Source organism: Delphinapterus leucas, chromosome 5 (assembly GCF_059928025.1).
Source record: "Delphinapterus leucas isolate spDelLeu-1000000601 "Yukka" chromosome 5, BTC_Dleu_Yukka2, whole genome shotgun sequence".
Classification (NCBI taxonomy): domain Eukaryota; kingdom Metazoa; phylum Chordata; class Mammalia; order Artiodactyla; family Monodontidae; genus Delphinapterus; species Delphinapterus leucas.
In genome coordinates, this window is record NC_143133.1 from 114,497,739 (window position 1) to 114,514,810 (window position 17,072).

The following is a 17,072-nucleotide window of genomic DNA, read 5'->3' on the forward strand; positions in this document are numbered from 1 at the left end:
TAAAAGTAGGGAACAGTAAAATCTCTGGGCTTTCAGGAAGGAAAAGATATGGACAGCCAAGATGTGACTTTAGTTGTTGTTGTTTTCTAGGCCATATTTTAGATCTAAAAGATAAAGAAATACAAAGTGCCATTACAGTTGTTTTTACTTCATCAGTATTGGGGGAATCTGCAAATTGGGTTGGACTGAACATTTGAGTTTAATGGAGATTATCTCTGTTTTTATTAGGAGTGAGTCTGAGAGGTTCGCTGATAAAATGGAGAACAGCTGCTCACTTCTGAGAACTAACCACAGCCCACAGTCAAGCCTGATAAGAAATCAGACAAGAATTAACTTACTTTGAGCAAACGTGTCATAAGTTCATAAGGTAGAGATGAAGCTACCAGCAGAAAGTGGACAAAATGCACATGTGGGAAACAAATTGACTCCAGCTTCAAAATCTAAGGAGAGATATATGTCAGTATCAGTAAATGGAGAGAGAGCTGTACACTACGAGCAGAAAGCCAAGAGAATGAGTGATAAAATTAAACATTCATTAGGCAAGTGGAGGAAACGATCAAAACAACCACCAAAGAACAGTCAAGTCTAAATCTGTCTTTTTTTTTTTCTTCCGGTGATATGTTGACATTATTGAAACCTTGCATCAGTATTTTCTAAAACTAGATCTCTTGGGTTAGACAGTAAAGAATTATGGCAGTTGGTCTTCCAAAGAGAGGTGCCATTGTCTGAGAGAGGAATTCAGTATGCCAAGAAAAGAAATGGAACTGCTGGGGTGTGATGTAAGAAAACTACCAGAGAGTTCTAGTAATGTAAATGTGGGCACTTACTCTTTCAAAGCCTGTAGTTCTTAGTATGTAAAATGAAATAATAGTTCAAAGCACTATTTTGAGAAATAAAGAGATAATTGGCAAAAGGCCTCAAAAATAATGATGGCTAAATAAACTGTTGCTATTAATTTGTTCCAAGCATGCTTTCCTAAGCTTTCCCGTATGGTTAGAGGCATATGGTTTAAATAAGAAAAATTATAACAAAATACCGTACAGGAGTAAAAGGATCTCAAAGTCTGTCAAGAAGAAATTAAGAAGTTGAAGAATTTGCCCAGAATTGCTTAGCTAGTAGAACTGGCCGAAAACCAGGCCAGTTTCATTCCAAAGCTCCTGCTTTTTCCTCTGTCCCACTCTGCTTCTATAAATGAGCTGATCTGTAAGCAAAGGAAAGGTGATAATTACATTCATAATTTGCTTTGCTTTCAAGTTTCAGGTTTAAACCGTAGTACCTCTGTCCTAGTAGGTGTACACTGTTGCAAAGCCAGAATGTAGCTTAAATACTTGGGTCCTTCCCTCACTTTCTGCACTGGTCAGAGGCGTGAGATGTATATGGTATAGAGCCCAGCATACTCTCACCATGAATCCATGACCTGGGGCTACTGCTAGTCCCTGGTCCCAGCTCCAGCCTGACCCTAGCCCCCAGCTCAGCCTAATTTGAACCTCTTCCCTGTAGTGAGGACACTTTGCATGATACTTCGGGATCCAAATGCAGGTAGTAAAATTACTATTTCAAAGCCAGGTGGGGAAACACCTGAGCAGATATTGGACTTGCTGAAAAGGAATTTTTTTTGGACTTTTCTTCCCCCAATTGTGGGAATGATATGTGGGAGGAGAAAATATTCAAGTAAATATGGTATGGTGGAGAGCGTCTGTAATATGAGCCTGGTGTCTCAAGGGAAAGGTCTTACTTTTGTGGCCCCTGGGTAAGAATTAACCCATCATTTTTTTTCCACGTTTCTGCCTCCCAGACTTGGCTGGAATCCTGGACAGAGGACGCTTTTAACCCCTCCACCTCCTCCTCTGCTTCTTGCCCGGGGCTTGTGTGTTGCTGTGATAGCGTAGCCTCCCTTCCCCGCATCTGTCCCTATGTAGGACTGTAGGAGGCCAGCTCTAGTGAATAGATAGGTAAGGACCAAGTGTGCGTTCCAACATTTGAACTAATCCTGCCAGTGTCAATAAGGAGAAGCGTAAAGTTCCCCGGATGTGGCCCAAGTCAGTTTACGTAGTCTAGGGGTGTGAATTAAAGCCCGGGGTTTAATGACTAATTAAAGTCGCTCAAAGCCCCTGCGCTGTGTGTGCAGGGTCACACATGAGAGCTGGGATCCGAGGGCAGTGGAGACTCGCATGAGCTGCACATGTGGCCAGTGGAAATGAATTCTCAATTCCGCTCCGCAGCACGTGACTTCCTATTTCTGTAAGGTACTTCCAAGGGACTTCCTCTGTAAAATCAGCCAGAGTCCCAGAAGGTTTCATTCAGCGCCGGCGCTGAGTTTCCTTCCAACCCGAGACAAAAGTTTTCCCTGAGATACGATGTTAGTTTCTCTTCTTTCTCTTTTCTTTGCCATTGCCAGCATGCAAGGATCTTGTGGCTCCCGTGCGTGATAGGAAGCTGAATACACTGGTGCAGATCTCAGTAATCCACCCAGCGGAGCAGGGTCTGACAAGATACTCCAGCACGGAAATTGTGGAGGTGAGCGTGCTGTGTGCCTGATTTACTCTCGCTCTCTCTCAGTCTCTCTCTGGATTTGAGCAAACAGCTGAAATACTTTAGATTTTGGCCTGCAGCTATGCTAGGTTGCAGTCCTCCTTCATTTAGGAAAGCATACCTGAGGTTACTAAGCATGCATTTGTAACTTACCAGAATAAACAAGTGGGGAAAGAACTTGCCTTTTTTATAAAAGACCTATTCTTCTTTAGTAAGTAGAAGGAAAATCCCCACTCTGGATTTTTGAATAGAGTACTAAATAGGGGGAAAATATATATATATATATAAATTTTAAATTAAATGAATATTTCTTTGAGGGGCAAAAAAGAAAGTTGTAAATTACCTAGAGGCGTTTTAAACCTAAGTGTTTTTGCCCTTTTCATTTTTTCCTGTATTCTTCAGATTGTCTGTGGAAGCTTCATATTCTCTGCCTTTCGTGCACGTCAGAAGCTTCATATTCTCTGCCTTTCGTGTGTGTCTTTTTAAAGTATGATGTTTTTCAGAGAAAGGTGGATAATTAATTTGAGACACTGTAATGTTTCTAGGCAAAAGGTGTAAATATTATTCATCCGTTGAGAGATTTCCTATTTACATTTATTGTTGCTAATATAACACTCAAAATGTGTTGGGAGGAAACTTGTTATTGTGTTGGACCAGATTCAAAAGAGGAAGTGTTTCCCTTTTGATTATTTTGTTCTCATCACATATTTCACAGCCTTAGTGAATGAGAGATACTTACTCTCTGGGACTAAAGAAAATGTTTTCTACACTCCTTAAGCTTTGCTTTTCTTCGACTTGGGCGCCCTTTCTGTTTTGAACGAGGAGTTTCTCTGCAAGAGTCTAAGTTGCCTACCCCAGACCTGGCTTGCTCAGTGCCATTGGTGGAAAAAATGATTCAGACGAAACTCCATTCATTTCTCTAATGGGAATGACCCAGATCCTACACGCAGCCCTGACTCTGTCTTTGGGAAACTTTAGGTTCCAATGCTGGTATCATTTGTAGTTAATGCTGTGGTTGAATAAACAAAAATAGCCTTATTCATTCAAGGAAAACTAAAATTGGAAAATTGTTCATTTATATGAAAACTATTTTCAAGCATTATTTCAACTTGATTATTTAAAAAATATTGTCAAAACTTAAAAGAAATTATTTATTTTGACACATTTATTTGAACATACGTAGCTGTTGTTGACTATTTCATTCACTGTGTGTTCCAGAGCATCTAACACTGTGCCAAACAAAAAGCAGTATTTGTTGAATAAAAGGAAGAATGAATGAATAAATGAATAACTTCAGCTTCCAGAAACTTCCATAAACAACTGGCTTACAGAACTCTAGCAAACATCTCCATGATATTCAGCACTATGCATATTTAAATATAGATATAAAATTTAATGTTGGATGTCAGCTCTCTAAAAATGAATCCTGAGGCATGGAAAAACCCTGTGCACTGCATCCTGAGCTAGTAATTTCATAGCCCCGAATGCATCATATTTAGTTTCTTTCATTAGTTTTCAAATCAGTCTGAGAAAAAAAATACAGCTGAACATCTAAAAACAAATGGACGCTATCAGAGCATGGCTTTCAATTGAATCATTACAGAAAGGAAATAAAGGGACAGTATAAGATTGCCAAGTGGTTCTTGATGAGAAAAGAGCTTCATTTTAATTTGATCAGTCAATATCTCAAGTTATTTGCATAAATCACAGGTTATGTCCATTACATGTATTCTAAATGGACAGACAACTGACCCTAAAGAAGGGTGCTGCATATAATGAGAATAAATTGTTTTTCAAGATGCTTAGCAGCTCTGACAATGATACAGGGCATTTACTATCAACAGCTCTATCAGTACTTTGGGGCCCTGGGCCGTGTCCCTGTGGCCATCATTTGGCAATTCAGATATCTCTTCTAATAGAACCACTTCCTAGAAAAGCAGACCCAGACACTTGCTGCTTTCTCATGTGTCACTGCATGCTGCTGACTGCTGCCTTATTGAATCAAAGTTGTCTGCTTGTGCTGTTACAGGGAACAAGAGACCCATTGTTCTTGACTGGTGTCACATTCCCATCTGAGTATCCCATCTATGAGGAGACCAAAATAAAACTAACAGTCTATGATGTCAAGGATAAGTCTTACGACACCGTAAGTACTTGTACTTATTTCTTTCTTTGGGAAAAGCAGTAGGCTTTTCCAAACCATTGGGTTTTTGATGTAACTGGCATTTTTCGAAGAGGGGCTTTGTACTGTGTTTATGGTTGTCTTATGTTTATAGTTTGCTGGGATTTCTTTCAAATTCATTTGGCTTAGTGCCATACTGGCAACTGGTTAGGAGCAGAAGCTTTCAGAACCGTTTTTCCTCTTTTCCAGGGAGGCTGGCTGGATGTCTTGGTTTACATTTTTGTTGTTACGCCTTAGGAGTTGTTGAAGGAGTAGCACTGTGAGCAGAAAGCAAGTGGAAGAGATTAAATAATGTTTCAGAACTTTCTAGATATGGTCATTATTCTAAAATGGGATTGATAAAGTGTTCTGCTTTCACAATTTATTCTTTTATGTACTGAATAAGAGAAACTCCCCCTGTTCTTCTGATGTTGTCTGTGGGACCAAAGCAAACAGAGGAGGAAGTAACCGTCAGCATGAGGCAGAAGCTTTCATTGGCCTGGTTACAGGAAGGTCACGTCAAGTCCTGATGGCCTTTTGTCCTAGGCTGTTCCTACTGGGTCTGACTTTTCCTCCACTTGAATCAGTGGGTTCAAGTGAGACCGTTAGGTACCCAGGCACTGCCTCTGGAGCCCACTCTGAAAATCCCTGGACAGGAGAGAATGTTATTGATAGGTGTTGAGAAGGGGATGGTTTAGCCCTCTTCTTTAAATCTCTCCCAGCAGAATGAATTTTTGTTTGTTTTCAAGGCTGGGTGAGCTATGGGAGTATTGATGGTCCACAATGAAGTATAAGCCAGGAAACACTTTGAAGGCAGGTAGACCAGTAGGTTCTGGGAGAATTCTGCTTGAGGCTATAGGGTGCTGCCCGGCTTGGAGAGTCACACACACCTGCTTGAGGGGAAATGCACCTTTCAGCTCTGCCCTCACTAGGCCATTTCTGTCTCGCTCATGAGTCTCTCTTTCCTTTTCATTCTTTACCCCGAAACATGTAACATAGGTAGATGGTGGGTATATGTAACAGAGAAAAAAAATCTTCTGCATCGAAGGCATTTCTACTCAGCTCCAGAAAAGTTCATGTCTTCAAAACTGCAGAAGAAATGCCCAATGAAATGCACAGCACATATGTGGTATAGAAACAGTGATGGCGGTCAGGTAGAGCGGTTGAGAAGGCAGACTGTCTGGTTCCCGTTCCACTTTGTGACTCTGGGAGAATTGATCCTCATTTATATTTACCCGGTGGGGGCAAAGGGGGTGTTGTAAGGATTAAATAAGCTAATATATGAAACATATTTAGAAGACTTAACAGCTACAGATTCATAAGTGCAAGTTTATTATTGCTGTAGTTATTGTTTTGGCTACTGTCTTGTGGTCTCTCATAAATAGTAAAAATCAAATAAAAGAATATTAACCAAAGGCTTTTCCCATATTTACTAACTTTGTTTTTTCTTAAGTAGTCCTACACTTATTATTTCTGACTTCTTTGAAGAAAAGTGGAAGATAAAAAAATATATATGTATTTTTAACATCTTTATTGGAGTATAATTGCTTTACATTGTTGTGTCAGTTTCTGCTGTATAACAGAGTGAATCAGCTATACGTATACGATGCAAGAGGGAGTGGATATGGGGATATATGTATACGATAAAAATATTTTAAGAGAGAAACATTGGGGTTAAAGCTAGCAACTAAAAATATATATTAATATTTGCCAGGGAGTTTTGTTTTTACCCTTTCTATTCCTTTTCCTTGATTTTTGAGGTAACAAAGAAAAGGAGTAGACTGTGATTGGGATATCTGGACCAAAGACTATGCACAAAACTTACAGCATGACTTTTTTTTTTTTTTCTTTTGCCTTCTGCCAAGAAGAGAGGGAAATGGGAGAAAAAATCATAAAATTAGGAAAAAGGGAGATATGGTTCAAATGGATGGTGGGAGGAGGTGACACAACTGTGCAGAGAAGTAATAAGCAGGGAAGTGATCAGGGTGACAGGGAAAGCAAAGCAGAAACTGGGATTTTATGGTTTTTCCAAGCACATGGTCAAATTCAGTGCTCCCAAGGGTCCCAAGGTATAGACAGGATGGAGAATATGGAAGGGCCAGAGTTATAGAAGCACTGTGCTACAGAGATGAAAATGTTGAGCTCTTGGGTTGGTTAAGTCCTTAGAGATATCAGAGTTAGAAATATTAAATACCAAAGGTGTTTCTATCCCCTTCAATCTGCCTCATTTAAAATGTTATGTATGTTAATGCTCTAGGGATAGTTAGCTTACTCATTAATTATGCTTTTTATGGGCTTCTATTCTGAAAACTCATTAATTAGGGTCTTTTAAAGACTTTCTTCCTTGATCCAGAGGTTTTATCACATAAAAGTATTGAACAAACTGGAATCCCTGCTGTGAAAGAAGACTTGTGAAATTTGAACATACTTAAGAAATGCAACCAGCTTTCATTTACCAAGTGCTGTTAATTAAAGCATAACTTCTTCCTTAAAATAACTAACAGTTCTGGTGATGGAAGTGTAAATAGAGACACAGTTTGTTAATATGCTAATAGTCTCCATGGACATGTAGTCTTATCCTGGCACCTTTTCTCCTTTTTTTGTCTTAATTTTTATTGGGGTATAGTCGATTTAAAATGTTGTGTTAGTTTCTGCTGTATAGCAAAGTGAATCAGTTATACATATAGCCACTCTTTTTTAGATTCTTTTCCCATATAGGTCATTACAGAGTATTGAGAAGAGCTCCCTGTGCTATACAGTAGGTTCTTATTAGTTATCTATGTTATATATAGTAGTGTGTATATGTCAATCGCAATCTCCCAATTTATCCCTCCCCCCCTTTCCTCCCCCAGTAACCTTAGGTTTGTTTTCTATATCTGTGACTCTGTTTCTGTTTTGTAAATAAGTTCATTTGTATTACTTTTTTAGGTTCCACATACAAGTGATATCATATGATATTTGTCTTTATCTGACTTACTTCACTCAGTATGACAACCTCTAGGTCCATCCATGTTGCTGCAAATGACATTATTCCGTTCTTTTTCATGGCTGGCACCATTCCTCCTCTTTCTTAAGGTTTGTTTGTTTTTGGTGTGGAGGTGGATGCAGAAGTGAAGGAGGTGGCAAGTGGTTTTAAAGTACAGTTTAGATTATGAGCATTTAAGAACCTAATTATTTTAAGATCATAATACTTTTAAGAAATGAAATTATGAATATTTATGTGTTTTGGAAAATCAACAAATTATGTGCATGTATTTAAAAGAAGTTTAAATATTTGATCTTAGTAAACCATTGATCATATTAGAACAGGACAATGAGATACTCTCTATTGGCTGAATACTAATTAATGGAGCTAGCTGACTAAGTTCCTTGTCTTTTTCTATTGAGTTTATTATTACTTGGAATTAGCCGGTCAGATAAATGCGTTACTTTGCCATCTCACATTTGTTTACATACATATTAAAATTGGAAGTTTTGAAAGGGATAAGATAACCTTCCATCGGTGCCCTTGATGCGGCGATTATCTAACTTGTTCTCGTACTCCTCTAAACAACTGAAGCCGAGATTGTCTTTCTTAATAACTTCAGCAGAAATGCAATCAGTCATTGTAAAGAATGAAAAGAGTCTAACTGCTGATTCAGAATGACTCTTGTTTCCCCCTGTTTAGCTTATAGGACAGAGTCCCACGTCCAATAGACACTGAACATTTCTCAGGTGAGAATCTATGTCCTAAGACATTTTTTACCACCAATAAGTAACAACTCCCCATTTGTACCTTTCAGAAAAAGTGACCTTATCTAGATTGGATGTAAATTTATGTTTTTTAATTTATTTTTATTTTGGGGGGCCACACCGTGCAGCACATGGGATCTTAATTCTCTGACCAGGGACTGAATCCCTGCCCCCTGCAGTAGGAGCGCAGCGTCTTAACCACTGAACCTCCAGGGAAGTCCCCTGGATGTAAATGCATTGTATTTTGTGTGTTATATGTCCAAGGAAGTTTAGTACTAGTACAATTCCCTAGGCAGAATTATCCAGTTCAGTTTTTATGTTTTTCAATGGAAAATAAAACCATTTTCTATTTAGTATACTTTGGCTTGGCTTGATTTTCTCCGTTGACTTCTTACAAATTTAAGTCTAACTATACTTGTTGAGACAAATTCTGTGGCTGGCCTTCCACTCTACCTGGAAGATATGGTGAACTGGGTAAGGAAAAAGAAATTAAGGTTACTGATCACTAAGTATATACCAAGCACTATGTTTAATTTTTAGTTTCTTCTTTAATCTCCATAAAACTTCTTTGAGGGAAGAAGTATCATTATGCCCATTTTAAAGATGAAGCAATTGGGATTCTAAAAACTTAAGTAGGTCAAGTCAAAGATCCTTTATTTTTTCCATGCTACACTATGGTACGTACATAGTTGATAAGATTTCTCTCATTTTTCACTCCCACAACATGATATTTTTTACTTCAACTGATACTTTAAAAGCATTCTTCATTTGGAGCCTAAAAATTAGTTAATTGAGAAAAAAATGTCAATAATCAAATATAGGAAAAAAACCCTCATATCCAAACATTTTAAGCACTTAAATTCTGTATGTATAACTAACTGCAGATGTCTGAAAAACTTTTGTAATGGAGTGACCAGGTACTATTCATGAAAACATAGCTGTTACTGCCTGTTGTGAAATGGCTAGACTTATGTCTCATACTTTTGCTTTTGTCCCCCGGCCTTATTTTTCCTTTTTCTTTTATGTGTGCTGCATGGTCCTCTCAGCCTCTTCATTCACTCAGCCGTGGCCGTTTGGAATGCTCGCCTTTACGTTATGACATAGATTGCAAGGGGAGTTGCCAATTCCGTACGGAAGTAGTTCAGAGTTCTAACATGTTGCCGCCCTTCATAAATAATTTCTCTTCCTTTCTACCTGTTGATAAGTGGTATATGTTTACAAAGAGCATATTTATATTTTATTGAAGCATAATTTACATACAATAAAAGGGACAGATCTTAAGCGTTCACTTCGATGAGTTTGACGATGCATATGACCATGTGGCCTTTACCCAAGGCAAGATGTAAAACGTTTTCGTCCTTCCAGAAGGTTCCCTTGTATCCCTTCGCAATCAGTTGACACCCCCCCCACACCCTGTAAGGCAATCACTTTCCCATATCTACCGACATATATTTGTTTTGCTTATTAAAATTTATGTGAATGATATCACGTAGTGTGCACTCTCTTGTATCTGGCGTTTTCTGTTCAACATAATGGTTCTGAGATTCATTCATGTTGCTTGGTGACTTGATTACTGAATGGTATTCTGTTGTAGTCATACACCACAATTTACGTATTCATTCTCATATTGATGGACATTTGTTTTCAGCTTTTAACAACGACTAAGTCTCTATGAACATTTGAGTGCAAGTATTTGTCGGAAATTGTCCTTTTATTCTGAGGGGTAAATACCGAGGAGTATAATAGTTACATCATAGGTCAGATACCTGTTTAACTTTTCTAGAAACTATTCTTCAGAATTATTTGCAACTTTATTTTCCTCCTCTTAGTAATTCATGGGAGTTCTAGTTGCTGCACAAATGAAGATACTGTCAATCTTTTTCACTTAGCATTCTAGTAGATATGAAGAGATCTCATTGTGGCTTTAATTTGCATTTTCCTGGTGACTAGTTATGTTGAGCAGGTTTTCCTGTGCTTATTGGCCAGTCATCTCTTTTTTTTTTTTTTTGCGGTACACGGGCATCTCACCACTGTGGCCTCTCCCGTTGCAGAGCACAGGCTCAGGACGCGCAGGCTCAGCGGCCATGGCTCACGGGCCCAGCCGCTCCGCGGCACGTGGGATCTTCCCAGACCGGGGCACGAACCCGTGTCCCCTGCATCGGCAGGCGGACTCCCAACCACTGCGCCACCAGGGAAGCCCTGTTTTGTTTTGTTTTGTTTTTTTAATGAAGTGTCTGTTCAAGTCTTTTGCCTATGTAAAAAAATTGGTTTTCTTCTTATTGTTATTTCTAAGAATTCTTCATATTTTGTGGATACAGGTGCTTTTGTTAGATATATGTGTTATGGTTTTCTGTGAGTCTTTGGCTTGCCTAATAATTTCCTTAATGATGTATTTTATTGATCAGAAATTTTAAATCCTGATTAAGTCCGTTTTTCATGCATAGTAAGTGCTTTTGTGCCCTAAGAAATCTCCCTAACCTCAGGCCAGGAGAATATTCTCCAGTGTTTTCCTCCAAAATATTTTATAGTTCTAGCCTTTACAGTTAGGTTTAAGCTCCATCTCAAATTATTTTTTGTAATAGGAATAAGGTGGGGATTAAAGTTATTTTCTCTTATGTAGATATCTAGTTATTTCAGCATCATTTGTTAAAAATACTTTTTTCTGCACTGAATTTAGTTCGTACCTTGACTGGAAAATCAGTGTCTACTGATACATGTGGGTCTGTTTCTGGATGCTCTGTTCTGTTCCATTGATCTGTTTGTCTAGCTTCATGACAATAACATGATTTTTGTTGCTTCATAATAAGTCCTGAAATCTGGTAGTTTAAATCCTTTATCTTTACCAGCTTGTTCTTTTTATCGAGGTGGTTGTTTTTGTTTTTGCCAATTTGAAAGCCCTTTTTCTTTCCATATAAATTTTAGAACAACTTGTCAGTTACTTTAAAATACCTGTTGGGATTTTTGACTGGAATTGTACTGAATCTATAGATCAGTTTGGAGAGATGGACATCTTAATGACATTGAGTCTCGTGATCTATAAATATGATATGGATATCATTCCATTTATTTAGGTCTTTAAACTTTTATGGACAATGTATTTGTGCTCAGTATATAAGTCATAATATTTTTTAGACTTATTTCTAGGTATATGATTTTTTATGCTAGTATACAAGGTATTATTTTAAAAGTACAGTTTTTAATTGTTGTTTGCTAATAGGTAGAGGTATAATCATTTCTTTATATTGACTTGTAGCCAAGGCTGCGGCCTTGCTAAATTCACATATTAGTTCTAAAGGATTTTTTCATGGATTCCATAGAGTTTTGTAAAATACACAATTATGTTATCTGTGAATAATGAAATATTTATGTTTCCCTTTCCAATCATTGTGCATTTTATTTTTCCTTATTGCACTGGCTAGGTAGGACATTTAATACAGTATTGATAGAAGTGGTAACAGTGGAAATCCTGGTTTTGTTCCCAAATTTAAGGGGAAAGTGTTAACATATCACCATTAAGTATGATCTTAACCGTAAGTTTTTCATAGATGCCTTTTCATCAGATTGAGGAATTTTCCTTCTATCTATAATTTTCTGTGTATTTTTTTTTATCATGAATGGTGTTGGATTGAGTCAAACTATATTCTTCTGGTATGTGTTGAGATGCTGAAATGTTTTTCTTATTTATTCTCTTAGTATAATGAATTACTTTAGTTTTGTATGTTAAACCAACCTTAGATTCCTGGAGCAATTTTTTTTCTTTAATTCACTGCTCTTCCACGTCTTTGCCAAGCTTCAGCCTAGTATGTGGGGGAATCAACCTCTGCTCTTCAGCCCTCGCCTTAGAGAAAGCCCTGTGCACCTTAGCAGTGAATCTCACTGCTCTTTTGCCCCCCCCATCCTTCGTTGGAATACCCTCCTGCATGATGTGACATCCCATGGGAAAAAGTAAGTGGGTGGGTGAGACTCAGGCTGTGGCTAGGGCTCCTAGGGATTCAGATTTCTCGTGCCAGGTCACATGGGCTCATTATAGAAATTCATTACAAGTTCAGCTGGTTTATATGGAAGATCCTCTACTTCCTGCTGCTCAGCCAAGGATGACACCAGCCCTGGGCATTTCTTCCTCTACTAAGGGTCTGTCACCATCTGGATTTCATTTCCTTTTGGTTTATTTATACCCTCAGTTTTCTGATAGGTTTAACAAAAGGTATGATTTGGTGGCATAATGACCTCTTCTCAGTGTAACGATGGGAGTGACAATCTCTTGCAACTTTTTACATCTTAACCAGAAGCAGAAGTGCTACTTATTTAACACCTTCCCTTTAGCATTTATGCTGCTCTCTGTATATATGCATTTCCATCTCTTCCTTTAATTTCCTCTTCTCTGTAGTTACATATCAAGTGCATTCCATTCTCCCCTGCTCTTTACATTGTTTTCCCTTTCCTCACGTAGTCCAGTTCTTTCTTTGTGCCGCTATCCTCTGCATGGGCACAGTACTTGCTCTATATCATCTGTTCAGAGATTTTTGTTTTTTGTTTTTCTTTGGATTCCCACAATAGAGAAAGGGATATTCATCAATACCTCCTCACTTTCCAGAAGAAAATGTTGTTTGCATGGAGAAAGACTGGCTCTTAGACAATAACATAAGAAAATGAATTTACTCATGAAGCAAAACACGCTTCTTACAAATTTCTGGGGGCCATAGCAGAGTGGCTGCTTGACGGTGAGGTAGCCACATCCTTATTTTATGGAGATCAGCAGAACTGTAGTTTCAGTGTTTTCGCCCTTGACTGTCTTCAGATGTGTGAGTTATGGAAACATTGTTTAACCTAGCTTAAAAAAGAAAAAAGAAAAAAAAACCTAAATAAAACATTAATTAATAAAAGAAAAATTAATTTGCTTTTTTACAATTAAAGTAGAAATGGGTAGTTAAGGCCATTTCCCGTTCTCTTTCCAAAACAGGGTAACTGTATTCATGTTAACCAAAAGCACAGAGAAGCTTAGTCTACCCTGTATTCCCTAATGGAATACTGAGATTGGTGGGGACTAGTGAGCCTCATAATATTTAAAGAGCTCTTCCAAGTTTAGAAGTAGGGTCAAAAAATTGAGCAAAGTATTTGACAAGCCAGTCCTCAGGAAAAAGAAAATCGAATGACCAAGAAACGTAAAAAGTGTTCTAACTGTATTTTCTTGGAAACACAAATTAAACGAGCAATGTGATCATCAATTTTTGCTGATAAACTGGCAAAAAATTTAAAGACCATTGCTGGCAGGAATGTGGGAAAAGTGCCCTTTCGTACAGTGCTGACTGAATGTAAACTTTTACAACTTAAAAAACAAAAAAATCTGCCAGCATCTAGTCAAATGAAAGGCAAGTGTACGTTTTGATTTAGCAATGTTACTGTTAGCTGTCAGCCTCTTAGACGTAAAGCCACCAGTACTTAAGGATATATGGAGAAGAATGTTTGAGCATTACTGTGAAAAATTAGAGGGAAAGTGTGAATAAATTCTGGTGTATGCTAATTAGGGATATTATGAAGCCTTAGAAAAGAACGATTAATTAATTGGAGCTCTAAAAGTAGACTTGGAAGTAGATCCACAAGGTATTGCATACTTGGGGAAAGCACGATACAGAAAATAATGTATAATAGATTACCACTTTTTGAAAACGAATAATAAAAAATGCCTTTATATATGTATGTGTGTTGTGTTTATAGTTAAGCAATATATAATTGTAAATGATTGTTGAGTATGTAGAAAAATATAAGAGAATAAATGCAGTGAATGGAATGGGGGAGAAGAGGAGTAGATAATGAAAGAAAAAGAAAGGAAACAGGAGAGCATGAAATAAAATAATAGTATGATCAAACAATCCTGCTAGTGGATTTTCTGAAAATTAAATAAAATAAATGTAACTTTAAAAGGTAAGTGTCATTTATATTGCTTCCATGCAAAATACATTCTCCTCAGAGAAATGTCACTTTTGCACCCTCAAGATTCAAAGCAGGAAGGCTGTCAGTAGACTGGATGGGAGGGAACTGCTACAAACAAGTGGCCACCTATAGGAATGCTGGCAGGTGCAGGGCAGTGCCTGGGGAGATGGCAGACCTGAGGGACCTACCGTCGGGGGGATCATCTGTAGGGAATGAAGGCAGTAGCTGAAAACCTCACCAAGGCCAGTCAGAGCAAAAGAGGAAGAAGATGGTCATCATTTGGGTTACTTGATGAAGCCCTGGGAACTCCCTGAAATAACTAGGGGAACTTGTAGGGGACTCAAGGATCTGAGATCATAAGTTGGAGCTCCGTCTTCCGGTGCTGTTGTAGTCAGTAAACTGGATAATGAATTCATGCTTCCAAGTAGATTTAGGAGCATTTATGTATTTATTTTTTTTACCTGCTAACACCAATCAAATGATCTGATAACTGCCCACTGGGATTTGTGAGTCTAACTTGGACCCTGAACTGAGAGAGAGTTTATTTCTGCTTCCCCTTATGGCCCTCTGAGATATTGACCTCATTCTGATAGTTTTCAAGCATTTGTGGGTTGTTACCATTTTTCCAGCGGCTTAAGCTGTGAGTGCCTGGCTGGCCGGCTCTGTCTCATTCATGCAGCAGCCTTCTTGGCACAGCTGTGAGGGCAGGTGGAAGCTTAGGGAACATTCTGTCTGATGGGGTGGATCCCTGAACAGCCCGACGTGGGCACAGAGGATGTGTGTCTTGCATTGGCTTCCCATTCCTGCTTGGTTTTGCAAAGCTGAAATGTGATATGTTGCCAAAACATTTCTTCTGATTAGAAAGGGGCAGAAACTAGTGAGTTAAAAGGTCAGTGTGCTATACAGCTCAGAATAGCTTTTAATTACCTTAAGTTTATATATGCAGCACAGTGGGAACAAAGGGAAATTCTAAAGAAACCTAGGCTTTCTTTAGAGTCATTTGAAGGGAATGATAATTACAGCTAGGTTCCAGCTGGTATTTAACTTCACGTGAAGAGTATTTTTAAACATACGGGGAAAAGTCATGTGTATCTACCAAGACAGAAGGTGAGGCCACATTCTGAAAAAAGTTGAGGGACATCTGGTTCCACGTCACAAAGATTTTCTTCTCAAGTTGCTATGAGCTGGGTTACTCAGGTTTCATGGCAGTAAGTCAAGCTATCTTTTAAGATGTGCCCCTTGAGGATGGAGCTAAATGCTGAGGGGGCAGATGTCCTAAGGAATTCAGTGTGTGAGTTCACAGAGATACTGGTCTTTCAGACAAACCTGGGTAATAGTTTTTAACCAAGAGAGAGAGAGCAGCTCTTGGAAGACACTATCAAGATTTGTTTAATCAGAAAGGGTCTCTAAAGGATATTTAAACTTTTAAATAATATACTGATAATTTTTTTAACTGCCGTTTTTTGTTTGTTTTGAAAAGGGCACTGATAGTCACCTTAGCATGTTGGAATGTGGGAAAGCAGTTTCCCAAGAAAATCTTAATTGGATAGGATTTAAGTGTAAACAAGAGCTCACCGACCTTCCCCCCGCCTGCCCACACTCAGGGAATTTGGAGCATGCGTTATGGCTACAACATTTGCTTTTCATTCCTAAGTTTAAATTGAGGCACAGTGAAATGTGCATACCAGCTTGCTGTGGCCTCCAAGCAACAAAGAAACTGAGGGCTCATGTTAGAAACTCTGGACGCGTGCTTGTGTCTTCATACCTACATATATAACAGTTTTAAATATGAGTGTGTACACGGAGTAGAATTCACAAATTTGTATTTATGTACATTAGGTAAGGCTTTAAAGTTGAAATTCCAGGATGAAGTTCATTTGTTGCCATGCAAGGCCAAAAATATGCTTAGGGCAATGTTAATATTCAGAGAAATGTTCTTCTATTTGTAAAGAGAACCTTTTCAGTTAGTGTAGGCTTAAAGGCAGAAGGATGTCTTTCAAATTCTGTTTTATTGCCTTCCCCATTCTGCTTTCCTCAGCACACACACGTGCTTCCCCTTGGTATTAGCGTCATGGACTTTGAACTTGCAATCTAAACAAGTATCTGAAAAAAGACAATACCAAACTGGAGATGAATCATTGAATTGTTATAAGAGACCATAAGAGGCATTTGAAAACCACACCAGTGGGTGCAAGAGCAAGGTTTCTGAATGCCATTATGGGAAAATCAGGTTCACATAGTGTTGGAAACAAACGAAGCAAGGACGTTTTCAAACTTGGGATCAAGGATACAATTCTCTGTCCCCTCAAGGATCCTTTCCCAATCGTGATGCCACATTGAGAATAAAGAACATCAAGTTTAGAATCAGAAGCTCTAATCTAAAATCTGCTACTTAGTTGTGTGGCTTTAGACAAGTTATCTTTTTCAGGTCTCAGTTTCCCCACCTCTGAAATGGAAACCATAATACTTGCTGTGTCTACTGATGAAAGGAAAAGAGTCTAACACATGTAAAAGTGCTTTGAAAACTAAAAATACAGTAGAAATGCAGGTATCATCATTGTTTACTGCAGATATTATTTTTGTACTGAGGGCACTCTTTCCCGAGTGACACTAGTGTATTTCCAAGAGAAGGGTTAGTGGTTTCCTGGTATCAGACTCCTCGAGGTTGACCATGTTTCCAGTGAATTGATCAGTCTGGATATCTTGTCTGTGTTCT

At 38.4% G+C, this 17,072-nt stretch overlaps 1 protein-coding gene across 7 annotated transcripts in view; it reads left to right on the forward strand.

Moving 5' to 3' along the window:
• Positions 1-17,072, forward strand: part of INPP4B (inositol polyphosphate-4-phosphatase type II B) — a 701,292-nt gene that overhangs the window by 371,299 nt on the left and 312,921 nt on the right. For all 7 annotated transcript variants that reach the window (XM_089911312.1, XM_089911308.1, XM_089911305.1 and 4 more), the window contains 2 exons: positions 2,399-2,517; positions 4,562-4,678. In XM_089911312.1, the coding sequence (XP_089767438.1) occupies positions 2,399-2,517; positions 4,562-4,678 (236 nt within the window). The remainder of the gene's footprint in view (positions 1-2,398; positions 2,518-4,561; positions 4,679-17,072) is intronic.